The following is a 25,714-nucleotide window of genomic DNA, read 5'->3' on the forward strand; positions in this document are numbered from 1 at the left end:
CTCCGGCTTTCTGCTTGGAGAAAGATTTGATTGAATGAATGGAAGGAAAAAAGTCATTTCCACAGCTTACGACTTTTTATACATTAAAGGGTATAGCTTCCAAGGGCAATGCTTTTTCTTGCGTTCCTCAAGTGTCCGGGGACACATTCTGAAGACGTGATGACAGGACCACACTGCTGCTCGCTGCTCTGCTCCTGCCACCCGGGAGGACCCTCGCAAGGGCTGCACTAGCCTCTGCAGCACTAAGGCACACAGTGTGTACTTCATGTTTCATGGGTTTATTCACCCTCTATATTGATTTTTCCACGTACTTCCTAGCTCATACTTACTTAATAAATTTGACTATTCTCCTTATTGGGTATTGAAATACATTTCCACCTCACAGCAGTAGTTACTATCATTAACTACAAATTTAACTCTGCGAGTGGCACCTGGTTCCAAAGAAGTATCTGCTCTCAATACAACATATTTATAGCCCATTCACAATACTCAAAAGGAAAGCTCCCATGTAGATAAGTATCACAGGATCCTAATTTTCCCTGCCAACCCAGCACTGTTAGGGACCTCATGCAGTAAACAGCACCAGGCTGACCTTTAACACGTTGGCCACTGAACAATGAATCAGCTGTCAAGGGCTCCCAGCCTTACAGCTCCCTGCCTAAATCTGTAACTGTACTCTAAAACCAAGCCAGCAATGGTACTGTTTCAGATCCTGCTGCTGTGGGAAGGATGATGGGCTGTGACAGGTCCCTGTTGCAGCAGCCAGCGCTGCTCAGCACCACAAACTGAGCAGAACAGAATGGGCTCCTCCTCCAGCCTCCTCAGAGATACCCTCACACTCCTCCTCAGCGTAGAGCTCACAGTATTGGTACTGATAGAGTTTGAGGCTAATTTTTGGGTATGACAGTGGATATTATTACCACATTAAAGAAAATGAAGAGCTGCTAACTCAATAGTAATTAAAACATAGAATAAAGACCTCCAAGGGATGCTCGGCAGCTGATGTAAACTGGTCCACATGAATTTCATTGACCATTACACATACAAACATTTTTATTCTTCTCTGGTGAACTGCACAGAATTTAGATTGCTCTTGTATTAACTGCTGTGATTAAAAGGCAGACCTACAAACAGAAGTCAAAAAGGCTCACTTTTAGTACAAAATAACCCCAAACAAACAAAACAAATCCGCTCCCCCTTTTTCCTCTGCATCCACTTACCTCAGTGGTGTTATTACAGTTCACATTGGCCTCAGACTTAGCCTGCTCTGAACAAAAACACTGCTGGGAACCGCGGTTTGAGGAAGAGTATTTTTGAAAGTGCAATGTCCGGTCCCAATTACAGCTACAGCCCAAAGTCAAAAGACAGACAACTCTCAATGTTATACAGACTTTGTGCTGTCTTTGCTACGTTTCTGATGGAAGGCTATGAGCAAAGCTCCAAGGCTCAGTGAGAACATCTTTGAGCATTTTGCATGGTATGTATTTTGCTTGCAAGCTGTGCAATCTTGTTCAGGTGTACCTTAATTCTCTTGCATTGCTGTATTCCACTACAAAGCTCTGTCATCTTCTAAGAAAGATGAGACTTTTGAATGCTAATATTTATTTTAAAGCTAGAATACCGAATGTGCAATGACCTTCCAATTCCTTTCAAATGTCATGACTTCAAACTGAAGTAGTGACACATACTAATGAGTACATTTACATGGATGCATTAAAAACAAGTGTATTCCTGTGGACTCAAAGTCTGCCCCATCCCTCAGCTGCCCCATGCCTTCCCCCAGCTGAGCCAAGGAACCAGAGCGTCAGCATCTGCCTGACCCCAAGCAAAACACTGTCCGGTGGTTGCTTCCAAGAGGAGAGAGCAAGCTCCTGCAGGATGAGATGTGAGCAGGAGTGGCTGGAATATTCAAAGCCATATCCTTCAGCAGCAAAGCTGCATGTGGCACAAGAGCTCACTGAGGCTCCAGCTGGACTCCAGCACTTCATACCCAACAAGTTAAATGGCCCTCAGTGTTGTAAAGAAAACCCATCAGCACACCAGTCTGGTTATTTTAAGGCAGTCTAATTGACAGCTATGTGAAAGTTCAGCATTTACTAGTTACCCAGATACACTGAAAACTGGAAAAAAAGTAAGAAGTATCTCCCAGCGTTAAGCCTTCTGCGTAGTTTTAAGCTTCGTGGCGCTGGAGCACTAGTTCTTCCTCCTCTTGCTCTCGGGAAGCAGTTGAACATTTTCTAGCACATGGGGCCAACGTGACTCCCTTTTGTTAACTCTTGGACCTGTGGAAGTGCTTCTGGAAAAAGCAAAGAAAAAGGAAAATAGGGGTTTGAAGATGCAAATACCAAAGGCTGTATTAAAGTACTGTAAGCAGTATGTGGCACACACACATGTATGTGTTACACTGGTGATGGTGAAGAGAAATACTGCTCTGCTGTCTTGTTCGAAGAAGGTGACAGCACACACAAGTCACGCCATCCATCCCAAGCCTGCAGGGACAGTGCGTCTCCTCCTGTCACAGGACCACTGTGGAAGAGGAAGGAGCAGCAGCACCCTCTCAAATTCCTTGTCCATAAATGAGAAGAGCCCCTGGCACTGACTAAATGATTACGTTAGATCAGAAAAGGTCGACTTGAAAGGGAGTCATCTCCAGCAGCACAGCCACCAAGGAAAAGGACAAGTGGTTTTGGTCATGGTTACCCAAGAAGGAAAGCGCGTGGGACTCCCATCTTTAAACAGGCTTTTTGCCAGATGCTCTTCTCATTTATGGACAAAGAATTTTCCATTGGAAACTCAAAGAAGTGTTTTCTTTTTAGTCATACAGTTAATTTTAAAGAAAACGAAAAGTTAAACTAGCCATATTTAAATTAAGCAGCTAATTTCCATCATTCAGCCTCAGAGCTTAAAATTCCGTGTAGTGTTGACATGAAGGATACTGCTCATCTGTCAATAGTTATCACTAATTAAACATGCCTTATAAATGCATTCTTTTTTTGACCATTTGCTAGGATGAATCCATCCTGCAAGGACTATTCATTTGGCTTAAACTGGGAATTCACAACTGGAAACAACAACAGAAAACTCCCAAATATATACCAGAAGAGATTAACAGGAACAACCCATGTTGCAGAGTTCAGTTCAGCACCATGATGGAAACAAGAGTTCACCATGTCCAGGAAGATCCCAGCACTGGTTTATTCTGTACCTCTGGAGAGGGCAGTGTCACCAAACACACACACCTGCAGACAATGCACAGGCACACCCCTTGCTAACCACTATTTTGCATTATTTAAATTCAAAGCAAATGCTAATGCTGAGTTTTGCTACATCTCTGAGCACAGTGCTGCATTGCCACTAGCAGTCCCACACCAAACTAAACCACACGGGCTAACAGATGAAAGGATTCATAAATGGATACACAGATGTTTTAAGAGTGTCATGATACAAATTATTTATTTTCTTTTAAATTAAGCTTAAAGCAGCTACTTTCAACCAAACCCATAGGAGCTGCTGCTCTGTGTATCCACAATACCCAGCTCCTGTACATGGGCTGTATCTTATGTTCTAGGTCAAGAAGAATTTGCCTATCTCCATCCAGCTTTGCAGCTTTATGGCTGAGCAGAGGATAATTAACCTCAGAGGTCAGGTCATTATGAGCTGGAGAATCACGCTTTTAGGGACAGAATAAGGTATGGAAGTGATACACCAACCATCCTCTACAGCACATGGCTTTGGCCACTGATGGATGAAGGACCCTGAGCTGGATGGACAACTTGTTTGATGCAGCTTTATAGCCTATTGTCTTTGCTTTCCCACTCCAGGGCTTTGCCAGCTCACAAGCACACAGCAGCGTTGTAGTTCTCCAGGCCAGACGGAGCCTTTCAGGAGTGTCCATTTGGTACCAGAGAGAACTGTCTCCTCAGCCACACACTCCAATGAATGAGGGAATGAAATTAACTCCCAATGGTCTGCAGAGCACTCCTGATGGCAAAACCAAACAGACAAAGCAAGCTAAGGTTTTTTTCCAAAAGGTAACTGCATAATATAAAGCTAAAACCACATTAAACACTTGCTGTTTCTTTCCTTACCATTAATTGCTGCACTTTCCCAGAGACATCACTTGGGTAGAAAGGCTGTGAAAAAGGGGTGTTTCTACGAATTTGTATTGGTTTATTTGAGATCTTTTTGTCAGATACAATTCCTGCAGTTTGGGAAGAACTGCACTGCTTGCTTACTAATGAGTTGTTGAGGTCTAGCTTCCAGTAACCTATCTATAGGTAAACAGTAAACTGATACAAAGCAATGCTTCAGATTCAGTAAATTATTTCAAATATGATCATATAATTACTACACAGAAAGTGCTGTGAGGCAGGAAGCAGACCACAGTGAGCACAGCAGGCAGGCCAGGCAGCACTTGTGCTGGTGTGTGCCATGGCAGTGGATGGGAGCCCATCCACTAAAAACCTAAAGCCCTGATGGTTTTGCATGGCATCTTCTGAAGCCGAGAGTAAAAATCAAAGTTGCATTTGTCCGTACTGCAGATATGTTTGCTTTGGCACAGTACATTCTCTTAGATGAGTATTCTCCCCTTCCAGTAATGAAAAAACTAAACTTAATTACTTATTTAAATCCAGAGGATGTTATCTCAAAGTATTTCCAAATGTCCTTGCAGCTTATGATGGCAAAATAAACTCTTGTAGCAGCCTTCATCTCATAGCAAATATCCCACTGACAAAATAATTACATTTATTGGAGTTTAAAGTGCTTGAGGACAACTGATTTTTATTTTTACTTCCACAAATACTTTTGCAATCCTGCCTCTATTTATTGGTATTCAATCCACTTTATACATGATCCTACAGATAAATCTCCACTGTCTTTTTATTACATGCCGATTTTGTTCTATCATGAAGTATCTCACATTCTACCTCTGTTTTGCTGGATTTAGGATAGGATGCAAACATTAGAAAAAAAATAACACTCAAAGTAGGAATTAGTAAGTTATTTTCCATGCAAATTAAAAAAAAAAAGAAAAAAGAAAAAAGAAGGAAACTGAAAAAATGGGGAAGTTAATTTCAACTTTTCGTAATCTAAAGCTTTGTAACTACCACTAAGCCAGAGAAGATATTGGTCACAGAAATCCATTCCAAGAAATAACTGATTAAAATCAATCTAAAGACCCACCCTGCAAATACTATGCCCTTTGTCTTAACTGGGACTGCTCACATGATTTATAGCTGCTTATGTAAGTTTGGAGAGTGCCTAAATAAGATGTTTGTGTGATACTGGAGCCTGAGAAGGCTGCAAGGTATGAACAGCAACCCAGCTGCACCAACTCACTTGAATACCCAAACGTCATCACTCTCACAAGAGACCATTAGGATGCCTCAATGCCACTGCCTCTACGGATTTCATTACAGTGACCATTCCTATCAAGCCTTTCAGAAATAAATAACTATGAAATGTCACATTTCACTAGAGAGAAAGGCAATAATGTCCAAAAATATGCTGGTTAATGGGGTTCCACTGTATTATGGGGAACTTGTGGAGGATGCAAGATATTCAAAAGGCTAAAAAGGAGAAATACAGCTTCTGGATGAGGGTGATGGGACACTAAGGGGCATAAACCAGACCAAACCACGAGTTTTTCACAGAATGCCCCCAGGAGGGTCAGTTCTAGCAAGGTCTCAGCTGGAACCCCAGAACAATGTGTATATGGCACACTGGTTTTCCCCTCATCATTCCCTTCTCCTCTAAAGGAGGCTAGAAAGGGAAAATAACTAGAGGGATTAGAGGCACAGGGAACATGACAAGGGAAAATCAGTTTCTGTAGCCTTGCTTCCTCTGGAAAAGATAAGGCCAAGAAGAAAAGGCAACAGTTTTCCAAAGTGTAAAATGCCCACTTCTCTCCTTACCAGGCTTATACATGTCACTCACTTTGCTACAAAGACATAATCACCCTTTTAATGTTGGCAGTAGTTAAGCAAATTAACGCTAGGAGACTGCAGAATGCTCACCACTGGACATCTGCATCGAGCCATTAAAGACCCAGAAGCCCCTTTCCCACCATCACAAGTACAGGATTTGTGAAGACACCAGACAAATTATTGGAAGCGCAGTAATTAAAGAAAACCCATTTGAGTTCCCAAACTCCATCTGATACTACTTTTACTATAGTTATGAGGAATACAAATGACTGCACCTACGAAACTTTAGAGAGAAAAATATTTTCTTACTCATCTGACACTTCTGTGGGTTCGTCTTGACCTTAACTGAAGACTGTCAGGTATCAGCCAACACCTTCAGACAAGATCACACATACCCTGAAAGTCTGGGGCAAAAAAAGTAGTATTGCCAATCCCAGGTACTCTAGAAAGCATAACATAGACCCCAAAATGAGACAGAAAATTAGCCTTTGTTTTCTAAAATGAGTGTCCAGCTAGCTTTCTCTAGCTTTCTCTGGAAGTGGAGGACGATGGCTGCACACTGCAACCTGCTCACCTGCACTCATCTCACTGCCATAACTGCCTGCTCCAGCAGGCAGCCTCTTCACTGCTCCATCTGGAGCAGAGAGCCCTTCCTAGGGAGCAGCAATGTTCTGAACCCTGTGACTTGGTTCATTCTTCCCCTGAAGCGCCAAAGGTACAAGAGAAAAAACAAAATTCACTAAAAAAAAAACCCAACTCTTTTGATGACAAAATACGTAGCTGCATTCACAAAAACATGAATTGGAGACCTGCAGACACAAAAATGGGTTAAACAAGCAATTGTCACCAGGAGGTTTTGCTTAATAAGGCGACTTTTGAACGCAGAGTCCATGTCAGTATAATATTAAATGTTCATCAAACCATGAACCTGCACAGTCTTAGGCATTTGCATAATTCTATATGCCAGCAACATGCTGAAGTCAACAGAGCTATTCAGATATATAACTGTTTCCAGGAGCATGTGATTCAAATTTTTATGCCTCACCTATTAACTCTTACCTACACAAGGATGCTTGCTCAGGATCAGGAACTTGATTTATATCTGAAGAATTAAAACCTTACTCTCTGAACTTGAATGGAAAACCACTTGTCTGCCAATAAAAGTTAAGTTGCTAACAGCATAGACTAACAAATATGTGTTGTTCATGGGGAAAAATAGGCAATGATTCAGGCATACCTATTCAACTCTGGGACTGAGAGGCACAGACCATAGTTAAAAAGACTAGGTTGAGATGGCTAAAGGACTTGGCTTGTGAAACCAGACAGGGAAGAAGTTAATGCATTCTTCTGAAAGCAGTGAAGGTGATTTTGATTGAACTAGGCATGTTCTTCACACAAAGAAAAAGGCAGTCAACTATTTTAATAATTAACTACAGAAGAGGAAAGAAATATTTAACTCCAAACTGTCTCACAGTGGAATAATAAAAGCATGAAGAAAAAAGTTCTCTCCACTGCATGGCTGGAAAGACACACCAAACGTGTGTCTGATCTTTGATATGCTTTCAGAAGGTCTGAAATCAGGATGCTCGTGTACAGGGGATGGCACCAGCCTCAGAGCTGGACAGCAGTAAGTCACCACAATAAGGAGCCCTGTGAGTCTGGAAACTTCTGTGAGTCCCATGGCCTCCCAGGCGCATCTCCTTGTGCAATAAGGACATAAGACTGATTATTTCAGGGGTTTTAAAACAGATTCAACTTTGGTTCACATTCATTTTAATTAGGGTAAGAATATTTTTGTACTCCTAGACTTTAATCCACTGGTCGCATGGCACAGTATCATCACCATTAAGAACGCAAAGCAAATGTACTTGACCTTCTACAGAAACGTGCAAATGTTAGTACTTTGGTAAATCAGATCCTTTCCTGTATCTCAGGGTGGATTTTGTAATAAGGAGGGATAAGAATACCCTGACTACATACTACATAGTCATTTATGCCCATCTGTGGTGAAGTCATACATTGTAATGGTATTTCTAGCACCCTGCCTTACCTGTTCCTCACACACCAAGGTACACTTTGAGATGTGTGGGGAACTTGTATTGCAACAGTGCAGAGTTAATGACTGAAGCTACATCTGCATTTAGGAGTGAAACTGAGCTATGACTTAATGACAAAGTCACAATAAAAGCCTTTTATCAAATCCACATTAATTTTTAGGCATTCAGATCCAACACTGCCCAAAGAACTGACCCAAACCTGCAGTTAACTTGGCATCATCTATGGCTACTTGACATCCATACCAGAGAACTGTGAGACTTTCAGTAAGTGCTCACCTAAAGATTACTGAGAGCTTGAAACCTCAGATCCATCAGATACAGAGCAATATGAACTTATGTCATCCCAATCATATTATTCCACAGCCACTGGATCTGTTACTTAACAGAGGGAAAAAAAGCAAGAAAAAAAATGCTGTTGAAAGCTCAGAACACACTGAAATTGTGCTTAAGTAAGTTTCAGGAAAGGAATGAAGTTTCACTAAAAATATACTCCAGACTGCCACTAAAATATCCCTACACTGCTCCTTTTGGGCAACTTTCATTACAAATTAATAGCGAGGATGTTGTATACAAATACTTGGGTTTATTATTCAGTACTAGTCTCTGTCTCAAAAAGAGACAATTATGGAATTGTCATTAAAAGCTTAAAAAAAAAGCTTTAAAAAAAAAAACCAACCCAAACCCCAAAGACTATTTATTCTAAATACAGAATATGAATGTTTAGTGCTTCCTTATTAGATCTGTCATGTAAATAAAAGGCTCAACCACCATTCCCACTGAAAAAGGTATGATATCCTGGTGCAGGGCTTCACCTATTCACATGGGTCTCTCACTGCCTGATAAGAATTAACTGCAGCTGAATAAGCTGTTACGGTCAGACAAGCTTCAGCTTAAGCCCAAACAGACGAGAAGGCTGCTTCCAGAAACCAAAGCTATAGATTTCAATTGAGACCCAGCTGTTCCATCTCACTTTTGTAACTTTTTCATCCGTCCAGGGAAAATAAAGGGTGAGCTTTACATGGTCTAATTAAGGTTGGTTTACATGGTCTAATTCTCTTTCAGAGACCTGCAACCTGAAATTGTTTGAAACCTGTAAATCTCCTGTTAAGAACACTGGCAAACACTAAAAACAGTCACAAAATAGGCAGTGGATTCAGCCCTGCTTATCTCACCCCGACAAACCACCACAGGGACCATCATGGGTTACAGACAGGGATACCAACCTGAATTTTCACAGTGCAAGTGTACTGCCACATGCCTGGCATCCTGTTCTTGCTGGGGAGTGAGGAGGGGAGATAGAAAGCAGGGATCTTTCCCACTCTCCCAGGAATGCATTCCCTGAATGAAGTTAAAATTACTAAGGTATGCTTTCACTGCTGAGCAAAGAACAGCCTGTTCCTATCTCTTTCACTGAAGCTTTAGCTTGAATTTAACCCTTGTAGAGACACAAGAAACTCCTAATCTAAACTGTGGAAATGCATAAAATGGATGGTATTTTTTAGAAGGACTGAAAATCACATTTGACAAAAATGAATCATTCACATGAAAAAAGAAATTTCTGCTAACAAAACAATCCTGCTTTTTAAGGATCGTACTCTGGAACAATACTGGCTTGTCCTTCGGAATGTAAAGCTAAGAGCATCTTAGGATTTGCATCTAACATACTAAGGAAGCATAAATAAGTGTATTCTCCATGCTCACACCTGTAACTAAATGAAGACACTTCCCCTTGGTCTTGTTCTGCAGAGACCTCAGTGAGTTCCAGAATGAGACCTGTCACCAGCAGAGCTGGTACTTCAAAAGTGAGATTCTGTAGGGCATACAGTAATGCTTTGGAATGCTCAGCCCTCGTGCCTTCCTGTCAAATAATGCCATTTAGGATTTATAGGTATTAGAAGACATAAAAGTCTGAATACGGCCCATTTAGAAGTATTCCTACCAGTACAAAATGTGCACTTGAGCCCAGACCATCACTGCATCTTTCAAACTTCAGCAAGAAACACCTAATGAAAATATGCTATCTAACAGAGGAATTCAAGTTGCCCATTAGCTAAGAGGTTTTGTTTTACATGCAAAAACCTTGCTCCTCATAATACTCACCCACTGGCAAATGTTTATTGTACTCCAGAGGCAAGACAGCAATATAACTCAAAGCCAGTAGTTCAAATATCTGGAAGGCTTAACTATAACACAACATATAGCAAAGATAAACAACATTCAAACTACCAGTTTTGCTACTGTGCCACTTTACAAAGAGCATCCATCAGCTCTTGCACCTTCCCTTTTCCCCCATTTCTGCTTGTTTGGTTTTGAGAATTTGCAAAATACAACTACCCTTGCAAGAAAAAAATACTTTGGACACAGAATGAAGCAGAAATCTCATTTAGTTTAAGGCTAGCTTTACTGGTTTATAATCTGCCCATTTCTAGCTCTGATGCCTGTCTTTCCACAGCAGAATAGTAATTACCTCATGTTCAAAAGTGTATTAAAACACAAAGCCAAAAACTGGAGCGTTTCAGTCACTTGGTTCTCTTGCTTTGCAAATAAATGATTATTAATTCTTATAAAAATAAAGTAAGAGAGATGATATCTTTCTGGCATAAGTCAACTTCTATAAAATCTGGGCTGGTGATGAAATATACCATCTGCCTGTTCTTTGGTATGCTGGCCTGTGACTTCCTGTGGTAAGTCTGCCAAAGCAGAGCCCTCATTTGACCTACCGTGCCACTGAGCATCCTGCAGGATACAGTTCTGCACTAAACAGAAAGGATAACTTCAATGAAAGTTGTAGATCTGCTTTACTTAACATTCTTCTGCACTCACCAACTTGGGCAAACTTTATTACCACTCAACTTAAAACCACCACATGACCAAGAAGTTTCCTGGGTGAAAGAAATTATCAGAGGAACAAATGATTTTGTTACGGATATATAATCATAACTAACATTAACATCCATTACGGGACAAACACTCCATTAAAGAACTCTAGTACTGTTTTCAGTATTGGCATTCCCATTTCTTCTTCTACTAAGGAACATGTTTTTCCAACTCATGCAACAAGCCACAGACGCCAAACCCGTAAGCCATAGCATACTCTGTACTGCAGAAAACTATTGTGCCAACTGGCACCTCCAGTATGGAGTTCAGGGAGCACAATAAAAAAGAGCAAACAATAATTTTGATTGTACCACCACCAAAATTAATTGCAAGTCACTATCTGTCTGTGGATAAAGAAACGACAGTCCACCACCTGCAAGCTTGGAGCCAGCAGTTTTGCAAAGATATGGAAAATATGACTGGGAAGGTGAAGACTGTTTGCTGGCTAGCTGCTTTTACAAAATTTCTCCAAAATGCTTTTAAACTGGATGTTTTTAACATGTTTGGTAGACTAGTTACTACCTAGAAAATTAACACTAGATCATAGAATCATAGAATAGTTAGGGTTGGAAAGGACCTTAAGATCATCTAGTTCCAACCTCCCTGCCATATATTCCAGGCATTACATGAACAATTAAAAACTCATTAGAAGTATGTTAAATATCCTCCTACAGGAAGCACAGACTCATCAAAACCTAAGATTTCCCTCAATAAAAGAGGCTGCAATGAATCCTTATAGAAAACACTGAGAAAGTACACAGTTCCCTGTGGTAATTAATTACAGTTCTCCCATTAAGTGCAGGTTTGTTTTAAAAATATAGACCTCGTTACCGTTCCCTGTGCTACTGCAGAGCAATTTACTCTGCTGCTGTTACTGCTTGGCCTGCTCCTGAGCCCTCACAAACCAGCAGAGCCCCACAACATCCGCTGGGTGCAGTTTCCAGCCCCACGCTCCCCCACCTCACTTGCAAGTCCTCCAGTTCTGGTAGTCACAGTTCCCCCATTCCTGCTTAAGCATAATTCAGAGCCACAGATCCTTATGGTTTTTATTCAACCCACTGAGAAATAGCCAGCTGAGATTAATACTTCACAGGTAACGGAATTATGCAATGAGGTGGTTACCAAGGACTTCAGTTGATCCCTCATCTCATGATCCCTGACCCAGTTCATCAGTCATGTATAAATCTTGCAGCAGATGTAAAGATACCTGTGAGAAAGCTGTGGCTGCTTGCTCTTTGATACATGGCAGCAGCAGATCATCACCACCAGAAGAGACTAGCAATATGTACAACCAAGTATTTTTTACTTTGCTTCCCCTCTCAAGGGGTCACTTGCAGGTACTACAAAATAAAAGGCACTTGTGAGTGTTCTTCCAGCAAACACCTTCCCAAAGCAATGCCTCCCTGTACAAGAAAGGCTCCGTGATTACTTTCTCCAGTGAAGCACTCTACCTCTGCCACCAATGTAATCAAAGCCTTATCGGTGCTACTGTTAAAGCCCCTGTAAAATCCACTAGGTTTTCTAACCACACATTGTAAGGGAATTTCAAATGTTACTCTATCATTAATCAGGAATTTTAGGAGCTGTCACAACATATTGACCACGTATGTATGCAATAGATAACAAATTGTGTCATAAATACTCTTTAAAAAGCAGACTACAAGAATTAAACACAATATGGTTCACATCACGCTGCTAAGATCAGCTACCAAAGTGGATGTGATATTCAAAGAGAGATCCCAGATCAAACCAGTGCCAGCTGCAAGGGTAAACTGTACTACTTTTGCAGACTTCTACCAGTCTTGTTCCTGTTCCTTTGTATAACTACACAGCCTTTCAGTTGATATCACAATACAGTATTCCAAATTTCACTATAACTGCACACCTTTAGCACCCACACAGACCCCTGTACTTCCTCTCCATCTTCATGTATTTCATTTGGTTACTTCAGGAATCCTTGGATGGTTTCTTAGTATTTCTTTGTACAAAACCTTGCACAGCTAGACCCAAAATTTAAATATTAGCACTATATAGTACAAATAAGATGTTAAGATTTTAAAAACAAGAAGATGCTCTTCTCTCTTCAAAAAGTAAATCAAAACAGATGCTGCAATTCCAGCATGTTCAATTTGACAGAGATGTGAGTGACAAGAATGCAACTTTAAATACAGTAAGATCAGATTCTCTTATTTTTCCACAAATATCAGTTCCCTCATTATTATTTTTTAAACATCTATTCATATTCAAATATACTTCAGAACAATGATTTTCAACTGGTAAACTGACCCAGATTTTCAACTTGGAGCACCCAGGTATTCAGGGATCCAAAAATACTGACTAAATTGTGATGATTCTCTGGAGATTCTCCAAGAACCTGACTCTTCAGAGGCATTTGCTTCCCCTGCAGAAATCTGTAGTATTCCACAGACTGGAAACTACTACCTAAGTCAGTCACTAGGACTTTACCACTCATATTCTGCTTACTCATCAGAGGAAGCTGAACGTGTCTCAAGTTCTTCCAGATCTCTCAAAATGTCTGAACTGGAGCTGAAAGGGAAAATAAAACAGATGTAAATTATTTCAGTCACAGAGGCTACTTAAGTCAGGATGTTATCAAATTCAGCTACCACTACTGCATCAACATTGGAAGAATCTGTGTGTGTAGATACATGCAGACATGCACACACACGTGTATTTAACTACAAGTATGAGTTTAGCAACATCAGTCAGACCCCTTCTCAAAGTTTCAAAGAAACCAATTCCACAGATGATTTCAGCCTGCAATTTAAATAAGAATTTTTGTCAAAATTCAATAAAATCTGAATTAAGTGAACATCATTCTTAGGTCAAATGTTGATAAATAACTTTTATTGCGTGTTCAGGTTCCATGACATAAACTATTGCAAAGCTCTTAAGTATATGCCAAATTGCAGGGTTGCAGAAATCAGCTGGGAAAATGGCGTTTTCTGGAAGCTATCCTTCAAAAAGATGCCTGTCAGCTCAGTCTGTACCTCATTACAGAAATTACATCACAAAGCATGTTACACAAACAGTTGAGAGAGATTCTACTGTAAACCATGGGACAAGCAGTTAGATACCAGTCCTCTTGGATTGACTTTAAAAGGTTTTACAATCAAATGAATGCTCTGTTTGTTAGAAGACAGCAGACATAAACTGTAAAAATACATTCCCCAAGTCATAACTTTATACACAGATTATATGTTTGTTCTAAACACATATTAAGGAAAACAGCCCAAAAATACTCATTCTCACAGGACAGATTCCAGCGTGGCAAAGTGGAGTCTTCATAATATGGATGATTGCTGAGGTTTATAAATGGCATTTCTGCCAAAAAAAATAAGTTTTAACAAACAACATGTCTCATACTAGAGAGGTTGTCTTTGTGTAGAAGACCCATGCAGTGGTTTAGTGGGCACTTCTCAAAGGTGGAGCCACATTTTCAGTCCCTGGTAGAATGGAAGGTGGAAGCATCTCACTGCCCACTTCGGCCTCAGCAGCCCTCAGAGGGTGAGCGCTATGGTCTGCTGCCCTCTTGTACCATTTCAGTATTGTCTTTGCTTTGCACTGTCCCTGTTGGAGTTACAAATCATAGAATCATAGAATAGTTAGGGTTGGAAAGGACCTTAAGATCATCAAGTTCCAATCCCCCTGCCATGGGCAGGGACACCTCACACTAAACCCAAGGCCTCGTTCAACCTGGTCTTGAACACTGCCAGGGATGGAGCATTCACAACCTCCCTGGGCAACCCATTCCAGTGCCTCACCACCCTAACAGGAAAGAATTTCCTCCTTAGATCCAATCTAAACTTCCCCTGTTTCAGTTTTAACCCGTTACCCCTTGTCCTATCACTACAGTCCCTAATGAAGAGTCCCTCCCCAGCATCCCTATAGGCCCCCTTCAGATACTGGAAGGCTGCTATGAGGTCTCCACGCAGCCTTCTCTTCTCCAGGCTGAACAGCCCAAACTTTCTCAGCCTGTTTTCATACGGGAGGTGCTCCAGTCCCCTGATCATCCTCGTGGCCCTTCTCTGGACTTGTTCCAACAGTTCCATGTCCTTTTTATGTTGAGGACACCAGAACTGCACACAATACTCCAGGTGAGGTCTCACAAGAGCAGAGTAAAGGGGCAGGATCTTCTTTGACCTGCTGGTCACACTTCTGTTGATGCAGGCCAGGATACGGTTGGCTTTCTGGGCTGCAAGCGCTCACTGAAGCCGGCTCATGTTCATTTTCTCATCGACCAACACCCCCAAGTCCTTCTCCCCAGGGCTGCTCTGAATCTCTTCTCTGCCCAACCTGTAGCTGTGCCTGGGATTGCTCTGACCAGGTGTAGGACCTTGCACTTGGCATGGTTAAACCTCATGAGGTTGGCATCAGCCCACCTCACAAGCGTGTCAAGGTCCCTCTGGATGGCATTCCTTCCCTCCAGGGTATCAACCGAACCACACAGCTTGGTGTCATCGGCAAACTTGCTGGGGGCGCACTCAATCCCACTGTCCATGTCAGCGACAAAGATGTTGAACAAGACCGGTCTCAACACCGATCCCTGAAGGACACCACTCGTTACTGGTCTCCAGCCGGACACTGAGCCATTGACCACAACTCTTCGTGTGCAGCCATCCAGCCAGTTCTTTATTCACCGAGTGGTCCATCCATCAAATTGATGTCTCTCCAATTTAGAGACAAGGATGTCGTGTGGGACAGTGTTGAAGGCTTTGCACAAGTCCAGGTAGATGACATCAACTGCTCTACCCCTGTCCATCAGTTCTGTAGCCCCATCATAGAAGGCCATCAAATTGGTCAGGCAGGATTTCCCCTTAGTGAAGCCGTGCTGGCTGTCACCAAGCACCTTGTTGTTTTTCATGTGCCTTAGCATGCCTGCCAGGAGAATCTGCTCCAATCAAAAAGCAAGAACCGTTTTGTACACCACTTCCATTCCCCAGGTGCAGGACAGCAGTCCAACATTGTAGCTCTTTACAGATTTTTGAGAAGAGGAGTTCACCAAACACTGAATATTCATAACACATTGCATCATTAGAGAGAAGATAATTCCAATAGGAGAAGGAATTTAAACCCCAGTGATGCTGTCAGGCAGCTGACAATGCTCAGGGTGCATTAAGAATGGTTTGGGTGCACTCTGACCATTCATGAAGAGCCCTCTGGGTATAAGAGCTCTTGCAGGCAGTCAGCTTGGCTGCTCCTGCTCAGCCAGTTTGTCGCTGTCACCCTGGGCTCTCCCAGTCACACAGACACGGTTGGTGGCTTCCAGCTCCCCAGCCTGCTGTCCTGCACAGCGTGTTCTCCGTGCCCAGGACACTGTCCCCAGTGCCTCTCACCAGCCTGGACCTCTCCCAAAGACACCAGCCAGCATGTCCTCACAGAGCATCACTTCCACCACCTGAAGATGCCCTGTGTTGAGTTAGGCTTCAGCCATAGAGATCTCCACACTCTCAATGTAATGGCATTACAAAACATCAGCTCCTAGGACATACCTGGAGACTGAGAATCACATGCAAACATAGCTGTTTGCTTGTGTTTTTTTTAACAAGCTTTTCTTCAATTAATAAATGGCATGCAACTCTTACAAGGTGGCAGGATTGTCTCATCCATTACCATTTTGTCCCCTCTTGCTGCCTGTCCATCCCTCTGAAGAGGGATTCATCAGATGTGACTGTGGTGATAATCATAGAACCACCAACGGATTACATTAGGAAAACTTTTCAACACATGCACATTTAGTCATAAAAATAAAAAGGAAAAAGATACCAAAAATGTACATAAAGAACTGGTGCCATATGGCAAAAATTATTTTGAACAAAACGGAATTAGAAGTTTCATGTACAATTTTAGAAACTCTGATGATTTCCTGTGAATTTTCATGAACGGCTGCATAAATCTACCAAATTACAAGCATTATCCAACAGAGCACTTTTAATAGGGAAACAAAATCACCTGAAATTAAAAGCAATGCCTGCACTTATAGGGGAAAAATGTTTCATCCTGCACCAATTACCAATACTACTGCTCCCAACAACCAGCAGAGCAACAGGCCCTGCCCAGAGCCCAGCCCCACACATGAGTGCCTGCACAGAGGTGAAGAAGCCCTGGGATGCAGTCAAGGGGAAGGAAGAGGATCACTGTATCTTCCTTCAGAGCATTGATTCAGTACAGCTACAACCTGGTAATACAATTGACTGCTAACCTGTTTTTTTCTCTCTAAAGTCCATCAAAACCTCATTTTGGATACACAAACTGGACGCCAAGGAATAAGTTATTATATTTCTGAATCCTATTCCGATGTTCCAGTCACATTTCAAAAAAAAAGGAGGGGGACAACACAAGGGCCTATGTGCATGCTTTTAGTCCCCTAAAATAGAAAAAGAACAGGTCTGATGCCCGAACATGATGTACTTGCTTGTGTTATTATCATTTATTACCAACTGCGTTTGTCACAAGCAAAACAATAGAAGTGAAAAAATCTGGCTAATGCTCAGAACAGTAATGCAAGTTCATAATTCACAAGCGTAATTCACAGTCTATGCCTACCAAATTATTTTAAAACAGAGCACAAAATGTCCTGGAGTGAGTTACCACCTTGGCCTATTCGTGTAGACGTGAACGGGCTATCGACTCACGAGTGATCAGTCCCCCAGCAAACCAAATTAACTCCTGCGCTGTGACTGCCTTGAGAGATGGAGGATGTATGAACGTCACTGTGCAAAACCAAGCTGCAGGGTTATGAACTTTCCAGCTGTAGCTTGAAAGCCCTTTGGTTTTGGAATATCTTCAAACAATCCATTGTTTCAAGCCAACCGCTCTATGAAATAGTTTTCTGCATCTAGTCTCTCTAAATCAATTTCTTTTAGAAAGACTGAGCAATTGTTTGGTTTTGAGTTGAAGTGATTATATACCTTCTGCCACATGCAGGGGAAACAAACTGTTTGCAAATTAAAAACCGATCAACCAACCAAACCTCCTTAAATATGCCAGACAGTTAAACAATCTAAAAAATCATTTTCAACTAAGCAAAAGGAATTTTGACCACCAACTGAATTCATACTTTAAAAGAAAACTCTTAAGCTCTTCTTATCATTGAATGAGTAGCCCTTAAACTGAAGAAAATTAATTTAATAAAGAAGGAGCAGCTACCTCATTACAGATGTTTCTATACATTTTAGCCTCCGGGGACCAAACAGATCACAGAATTTAGAATAGTTTCATTCATTTCTTCAGTATTTTTTTGTCCATTCACTATCCCATAGATATCTACCTATACTGAGGCCAGACAAAGCAAAACACATCTTCAGACTTTATTCAGCCTCCAGATCAGAAACAATTTCCCACAAGAGATTTTCTGTTCTTTACTAAAGGTCACTGTTCTATCCTAAGATTTTACTTATCAGTTCCAGATGAGTACATTTTTATAGCAAAACCATTAAAGTTCTGAAACTTAACTGCTCAGGATGCAACAAGCTGACAGAGCAGGTGACAGGGTGTGAAGAGATTTCTTTTCCTGGACTTGTTCCTGTCTCCGTGTTGAGCAAGTGCAGTAACCTCCAGTGACCTGGGCAACTCCCCAACTCTGCCTCACTTTTCTGCAGAGTTAGTTTCTTCTGAGCACTTATAGGCAACCAAGAGTAAACTATTCCTTTCCTGACCATCATTTGGATTGGACTTCCAATCCCAACCCTTTCTTTTTATTAAGATAAACAGACCACCTTAAAATAGAGAGAAAAAGGCTGATGTAAGTGTGAATAACATGTCTCGTTCTAAAAATGAAAGGAGCAAATGTCTCTTTGTTTATTTTAAAGGCAGATTAAGTTCCTTCTTGGCTTCACGGTGACCAGACAGGGTCCTTTAATCAGCCCATGCTGCTGTGTATTATGTACTGAGCTCTGGCACGTGCATTGTGCATTTTTTTTTCCTCAATGCTGACATTAGAAATGAATTACAGCCTGTCTCATTTTATCAATGTCATTTGAAGGTGAATGCCCAGACACAGGGAGTGAGGGAAAATGGTTTTCTCCACCTTGCAATCCTGCTTCCCCTTTGACTTGCCTGTGATAAACAGTATGAGCTTGGTGCTGGAGTGGCTGTAAGTCCTGTCTAACATCCAAGATTAACTGTTTACTAGAAAGGCTTCCCTAGCTTCCCACTACCTCCTCTTCAAAACATGTGCCCCTGGTACCATTGAACTTCATCCTCCTCTCTTTGGAGGACAGCAGGCTTGCCAGGCTTGGACCTTCTCCACAACTCCCCATGGATGGCTCTCGTCTACACTAAACCTTATGAAAGCTCCACTGTTTTTCTTGACTCTTTCTAGGCTTTCCTGGCTTCCAGTGGCCTCCTCTGCACCTCAAGAGTGTGCCCTTGAGGCTCTGCTTTTAGAAAAGATCTGCTAGATCCATCTTAACTGCTTTCCTCAGCAGTATGGCAAGTGATGTCCAGACCCCATGCCTCTAGACTAAGGACCAATGACCATCTGAGTACATGCCACAATATAATTTTTTCCCCATATACATCTGAGGTCATCAGCTGTTGCTGTTTGAAATGACTTCTCCAGGACACTCTTTACCGTGTCTCACAGTACCTGGTCATTTGCTACAGCTCACATTTTTTGGAAGAAAGGTATGAATCGACAACACAGCAGATAAGTATCATCATCCTTCCAGAATGAACCCATATTTGAGGCCAAAAATTGAAGATAAAACACTCTTATCTAACATCAGAATATACATCATCTCTGAGCCAAAGTAGTTTAAGACCTATTAAGTCAAAAATGCACTGAAAAAGGCAGTTATTCCCCTGATCAACACACTTTCATATACTTCACTCATTTGACAGTGATGGCCAGCCTAGGGATCAGCACACTTTCTTTAAACTCAGACTGCCAGGGAAGAGCTTGCACAGCTTTCCACCGTTCCGTCCTGTCAATGGACAAACTGATGTCTACCAAGAGGTTTTCAGAGGATTGCTGCTATCTGGTGAACTGTAAACTGAAGCACAGCTTCCTATTTCTACCTCTCCTTCTGCTCATGAGCTAAACCCCAAACTCTGCAAAGCACAAAAATCCAAGAATAAGTGACTAGCTAGATCCAGATCTTAGATCGTGATCAATAGCTCCTAAACTTAATGCCAAGAAGCCCCATTTACTGCAAACGAGGCCCCTTACTCGGGCATCAATCTCACCTGGCAGAAGCTGCAGCCACTCTGTGCATTCCAATGGCAAAAAAATTTATGCAAGCTGTAGATATAGCACTTCTCCACCAGGATTTCAAAATTAAATCACTGTGTTTCAATGTACACCTTAGCATCCCAAACAAGGCCAACAGTATATATTGTCTACTGTTGCAAGTCCTCCACTCTGGTCATCAAGCACAAACATTTTCTTCTAACACTAAGTTTTAAAGAAAAATAATTTGCTTAAATACCTATTATCCCTATTATATAAAATGCTTTTAATAGAATATTTCCTCTACAGAGTTCATTAACCAGCTTATCATTGTCCCTCCTAGCTTCTTTTCTAAGTTTCCTATTGTTTAAGTAGTTGCATAAAATTTGGCTTCAGTCCCAGAAAGTAAAAGGACACAACAGGACTATTTATATGGAGCACTAAAGCTCTGTGAAAGCTTTATGTATGACTTCATAGCTTTGAAAAATTATCCTTTAAAAGTCATGGCTTTGTTTTGGTGTTTATCTGTTGTGCACATTTTGCTCCCTTGGTGGGATCATCAATTTATGAAGAGACCAAACACATTTGGGTCAATACTATACTCTCTGTGCACGGCCCATATCTTTTTGCCAGCAGGTGTAAAACCTTTCACTTTCTCAATTAAAGTATCAACTTAGAATAATATCAGTACAACAGTGATTACTGTACAATGTATGAATTTAGAACATTGACCAACTGCTCCTTAGAAAATATTGACACAAGACTGACAAAAGACAGAAGGCCCTGAGAAGGAGAAGAGTCCCTAATTTACTTGCAGCATCGTTTTACAGAGCAAACATTTCCAGATTTTGTTATATTCTATATACTGCTCAAAATCCTTTTCTTAATCCATCATAGCATCAGCCCTCCATTGAGAAGTGCTCTCTTCATAAAAACACAGCAGATCTGGACTTCCAAATATATTTCAAGTTTTGACACTTCAATGTGAAAAACCTTTACCCTTGTCAAAGGATATCCTCTTATTATCAGAAATAAAATACAAGCCTCAGAAAATCATTACTTGGTACAATAGCACAATGCTACTTAAACCCTCAAAATCTAGATCATTCTTTTTTGATCTGTGCTGTATTTATTTTACTACAATTAACAAAACATTAGCCCCATGGTAACCACAGAGTGACAAAATACATCTCTTACTTTCATGCATCTTATGTGACTAAACCTACTTTCTCCAATCCCTGCAAATCCTGCCATAATTCAGGTCCATTTTGGCTGCACTAGGAATGTGCAAGCAGCACACTGAGTACAAACCACCATTCACCACCCAGAGGTCCACAGCCCAAAGCTAGTCCACAGACATGGCAGAACTTGACACAAAGGGCCAAGCAAAGAGCTGGGTATTGCCCAGAACATCAGACTTTTGCAGAGTAGCTATCAGGAACAGAAACAGTAAAGATGAAAAGCACATTTAATTCTTTCTCGTATGTGTCCTCCCACATCACCCCTCTCTTTCTGGAGCAGGTGAGATTCCTGTAACCTGTTTCCCAGAAAACACAGGAAAACCTGGGAGTGCTCTTCAGAAAGGTACAGTGTGGAACAAGGAACAGTTGTCAGCCAAGAGGGGCCTCCCATGCATCATCACAAGGCATCATTTGTCACTTTAACTAAGCTTTCACTGTATTATTGCTGGTTTGACCTCTTCTTGAGAAGAGTATAAAACCAGGGAGTTGGATGTAAAAGATGACAATCTACAGTGTGTACTGCCCCAAGGCACACTCCAGAGCCCAACTGCCACTCAGTTGAGTCTAATGCACAACTGGAAGAGGAGGGGCACATACAACAGAAAACAACCAGCCACACACACCACAAAGCCAAAAAACCCACCACTTCATTTAACTTCTTGAGCAGTGCAGCAGCTCTCTTTTAAGGTTAAAAATAAACTGAAAGCACACCACCCAAACCAGGGATGTGCATAGAGGAGGAAAGTGAAGATCCCAGAGAGATACTGAAAAAACAATTCTGTGCAAACTCTAGTCATTCTGTTCCTGTTGCACAGGAGCTGAATTTAGGAGAAAACCACAGGGAGCTATTAAGCATGCTTTTATCTTATAGAAGGTCCAAGTATCTGTGATATGTACCCACTGGTCTGTACAACTGGGGGACTCTCTCTTTGATCCAATAAGTTTATGGAAATATTTCATTCGGAGATAATGAATGCACAAAAAGAAGGAACAAACAACTGCCTTGAGCCAGGCATAGCGTACACAAATGCACACTTCCCAACAAAATCTGTCAACTCAGTTCATGAAAGCACGTTCAGATCATTAGTAACTGCCACATGCTAATACCCTCTAGCAAACTTCCTTACAGTCCCTTAGATACACTTTCATCCAGACTTTAGGTTGATATACACTGCTGTCTGCAGAAAAGAAAAGGCAAAGAATAAGAGTTTAATGTCAAAGGCCACTGGAAGAATCATTTATAATGTCATCCACACACCACATTGGCAGTGAAACAGAGATTTAATGATACCATGGATGAATCACAGACTGGTTTGGGTTGGAAGGGACCTTAAAGCTCATCCAGTTCCAACTCCCTGCCACAGGCAGGGACACCTTCCACTAGAGCAGCTTGCTCCAAGTCCCTGTGTCCAACCTGGCCTTGAACACTGCCAGGGATGGGGCACACAGCTTCTCTGGGCACCCTGTGTCAGCACCTCAGCACCCTCACAGGGAAGAACTTTCTTATATCTAATATAAATCTCCCCTCTTTCAGTTTAAAGCCATTCCCCCTTGTCAAAAGCCCCTTCTCCAGGTTTCTTATCAGCCTGTTTAGCCACTGGAAGCTGCTCTAAAGTCTCCCTGGAGCCTTCCCCAGGCTGAACAAGCCCAGCTCTCTCAGCCTGTCTCCATAGCAGAGATGCTCCAGCCCTCAGCATCTTTGTGGCCTTCTCTGGACTTGCTTCAACAGTTTCATGGCCTTCTCGTATTGGGGGATACAATACTCCAGATGGAGTCTTACCAGAATGGAGTAGAAGGGGAGAATCATCTCCTTAGACCTGCTGATCATGCTGCTTGTGATGCAGCCCAAAACATGGTTGGTTTCTGGGGTGCAAGTACACACTGCCACATCATGTGGACCTGCTAATCAACCAACACTCCCAAGTCTTTCTCCTCTGTGCTGCTCTCAATGAGCTAATACAACGATGAGCTAACACAAGCCCTTTCTACCACCCAGGAACTCACGCTTTAAGATTAAAACTCCAAATTTTCCAAGGTCCTTAGCACCAAAAGGTTAATTTGCAATTAAGAAAGAAAATAAAAATTCAGTAAAATAATGGAAGAACAGGAATACTTGCTTAAATTCAGGATGAAGAGCCAAGCTGAAGGTGTTTATTTTGTAGAACTAAAATAACAATCTGAGCTCTAGGGCAACTGCAACAGCAGGCACAGGAGGATAAAGCAGCCCCATCTATCATCCCTGCGCGTGTCAAACATGACATCTCGCAGAGATCTGCATGAGCTGGGCCTGTATTAGCCCCAGGGAAGAGCTTCTGCCTGGGCTCCTGCCCACAACCACTACACAAACCAAATGTCAAGATTCCTCAGAACTGCCTGTCAGCACCAGACAGGCCATGGCCCAAGCTGCAAACCGGAAAACTAAGGCTTCAGGCATATAAAACAGAGTCACAGGGACAGCTTCTTCCTTCTAAGTGAGCACTGAAGAGTTGTTTTCCGTGGCCCATTTCATTCTTCAACTGAGATCCTGAGTGGAGCAGCTTCAAGTCACAACCCAGAACAGTGCAAGCCTGCAAGCACCTTTTAAGGGGTGCATCTACCTCCCCCTTCAGTTTAAGGCTTAGTTCTTGGTCCACTTTTAAAAGGGCTTCAGTGTTTAAAATCAGGAAGCAAGTCTCTTCAAGAGTCCAGAGCACTGGACCCTATTTCAAAAGTAAAGAAATTACTGAGATAACAGTTACCTGCATCAAAGGGAAGCAAAAACTATCATCATTTACATGACATCCTGAGAAACCTAGATAAAACCAGTGCATCAGTAATCTTAATAGGTTTGTTACGTATTAGATAGCAAATACAATGATATGGTACGTTTCTCAATTTTACAGTAGCAATTCAGGCAGAAAGACACACACAGGAAAGAGGGGAAAGGCCATCAGGAGGGGAATGACTTTATTGGTATAATGCAAGTGTGAAGCTAAACAAAAATGGAATGATCCTTTGAACCTGCCACAGAGACCCTTTCTGTCTCCACATTAAGTGATCTGCCCAGCCACCATATTGCTGTTTACAGACAGATGTTTAATATATGTTCTCATTTAGTTCAAGTAACTGGAAACAGGCAGCAAAACCTCATCATGTAAAGCAAAGACATTTAACATTTGGTGCTCTATAATCCCTCTGAGCTGATCTCCTCTTCCCTGTGTCTTCCTAGGCTTTCATTCACTGCTTAATATCTGCCTCTGTGAAACACAGTATCTTTAATCCCCACGCTGACTGTGAGCCAAAATGAATTGAAGAAAATCTGTTTCTGTTAAACTTTGACAACTAAATTGTTCTTTTAATAAACAATGATGAAGCCAAGCGCTATATTATTCTTAATATTTCCAGAAAAGGGAAGAGGCACATACTATTGGTGTAATGGATGGGAAATGAAGAAATGTTACTACTAGCCCAGCAGTTGTCCTTCAGTTACTTCCTCTGATTATCTCCCACTTCTAAACACAGGAAACCTTTTTCCTCCTGGTACTGCAGGCCTGCAAAGGGTGCCTTCTCCACTCACTGCTGTTATCAACAAGATAGCAAGATTATTTTCAAGATCAGCTTTTTTGCTTTTAGACAAGCATCAAAAGTCAGTTATTCTGTATTTGTTTTCAATTGCTTTTCACTTTTCCTCCAGCAGCTGGGGCCGCAGCAGCCAGTACTGCAATAGGATGTTTATCTCGCTCATCATTGCCATCTTTGACAATTGAGTAGATAGCAAATTATGATCCATGAAGTAAATATCTTAAACAGATACAAATGCTACCTTCAAAAACCAGATAGACCTTATCAGCAGTAACAGCTGAGTCTCCTTCCAAGAAAATTCACTGCACTATCAAAAGGATACATTACTTATAAAGCCTTCCTTGATCCTTCATTCTCTGAAACCAAGTAAGGCAATTTCAGGAGGCAAATCTAAATGCATGAAGGAGAGAAGTGAATGGCTGTCAGGACTTCAAGTTTCAGTGGCATTCTACCACTGACTGCAAACAATGGGGCATTTAAACTCCGTTTCTTACAGCAATACTCCACTTAAAAAGCTATTAAAATACTTTAGGCTAGATCAATTTTTGGACCTCTCTAAATAAAACTTTAAACAGAAGGGAAGATGATGCAGTGGAAGAAAAACATCAAATGGTCTCCTCATTCCCTAGACATTCCACTCAGTGTTACACTATCACTCCTCTATCAAGACATGACAAAACTATTAAGTGAACTCTGAACGTATTTCAGCTCCATCCCTCAAGCAACTAAACAGCCAGAAACATAGAGGAGAATGAATCAGCAACCACAGCTTAGAAACCCATCCTATGAAGCAGGATACATCTATTACTTGAGGTTACTGGCAAAGCTTTTCCATGTTTGGTCAAATCTGGTATGAAC

The 25,714-nt window shown here is 41.5% G+C and overlaps 1 protein-coding gene across 1 annotated transcript in view; it reads right to left on the reverse strand.

The window, feature by feature from the left end:
• Positions 1-1,140: 1,140 nt before the first annotated feature.
• Positions 1,141-25,714, reverse strand: part of RAD18 (RAD18 E3 ubiquitin protein ligase) — a 57,069-nt gene continuing 32,495 nt past the window's right edge. Inside the window, exons 12-13 of the mRNA XM_057417692.1 lie at positions 13,346-13,408; positions 1,141-2,296 (exon numbers count right to left, since the gene is read on the reverse strand). Coding sequence (XP_057273675.1) covers positions 2,194-2,296; positions 13,346-13,408 — 166 coding nt within the window. The 3' untranslated portion in view covers positions 1,141-2,193. The remainder of the gene's footprint in view (positions 2,297-13,345; positions 13,409-25,714) is intronic.

The sequence above is a fragment of the Pezoporus wallicus genome, unplaced genomic scaffold (genome assembly GCF_028554395.1).
Source record: "Pezoporus wallicus isolate ANWC-B61680 ecotype Strahan unplaced genomic scaffold, APGP_CSIRO_Pwel_v1 contig_8542, whole genome shotgun sequence".
Lineage (NCBI taxonomy): Eukaryota > Metazoa > Chordata > Aves > Psittaciformes > Psittacidae > Pezoporus > Pezoporus wallicus.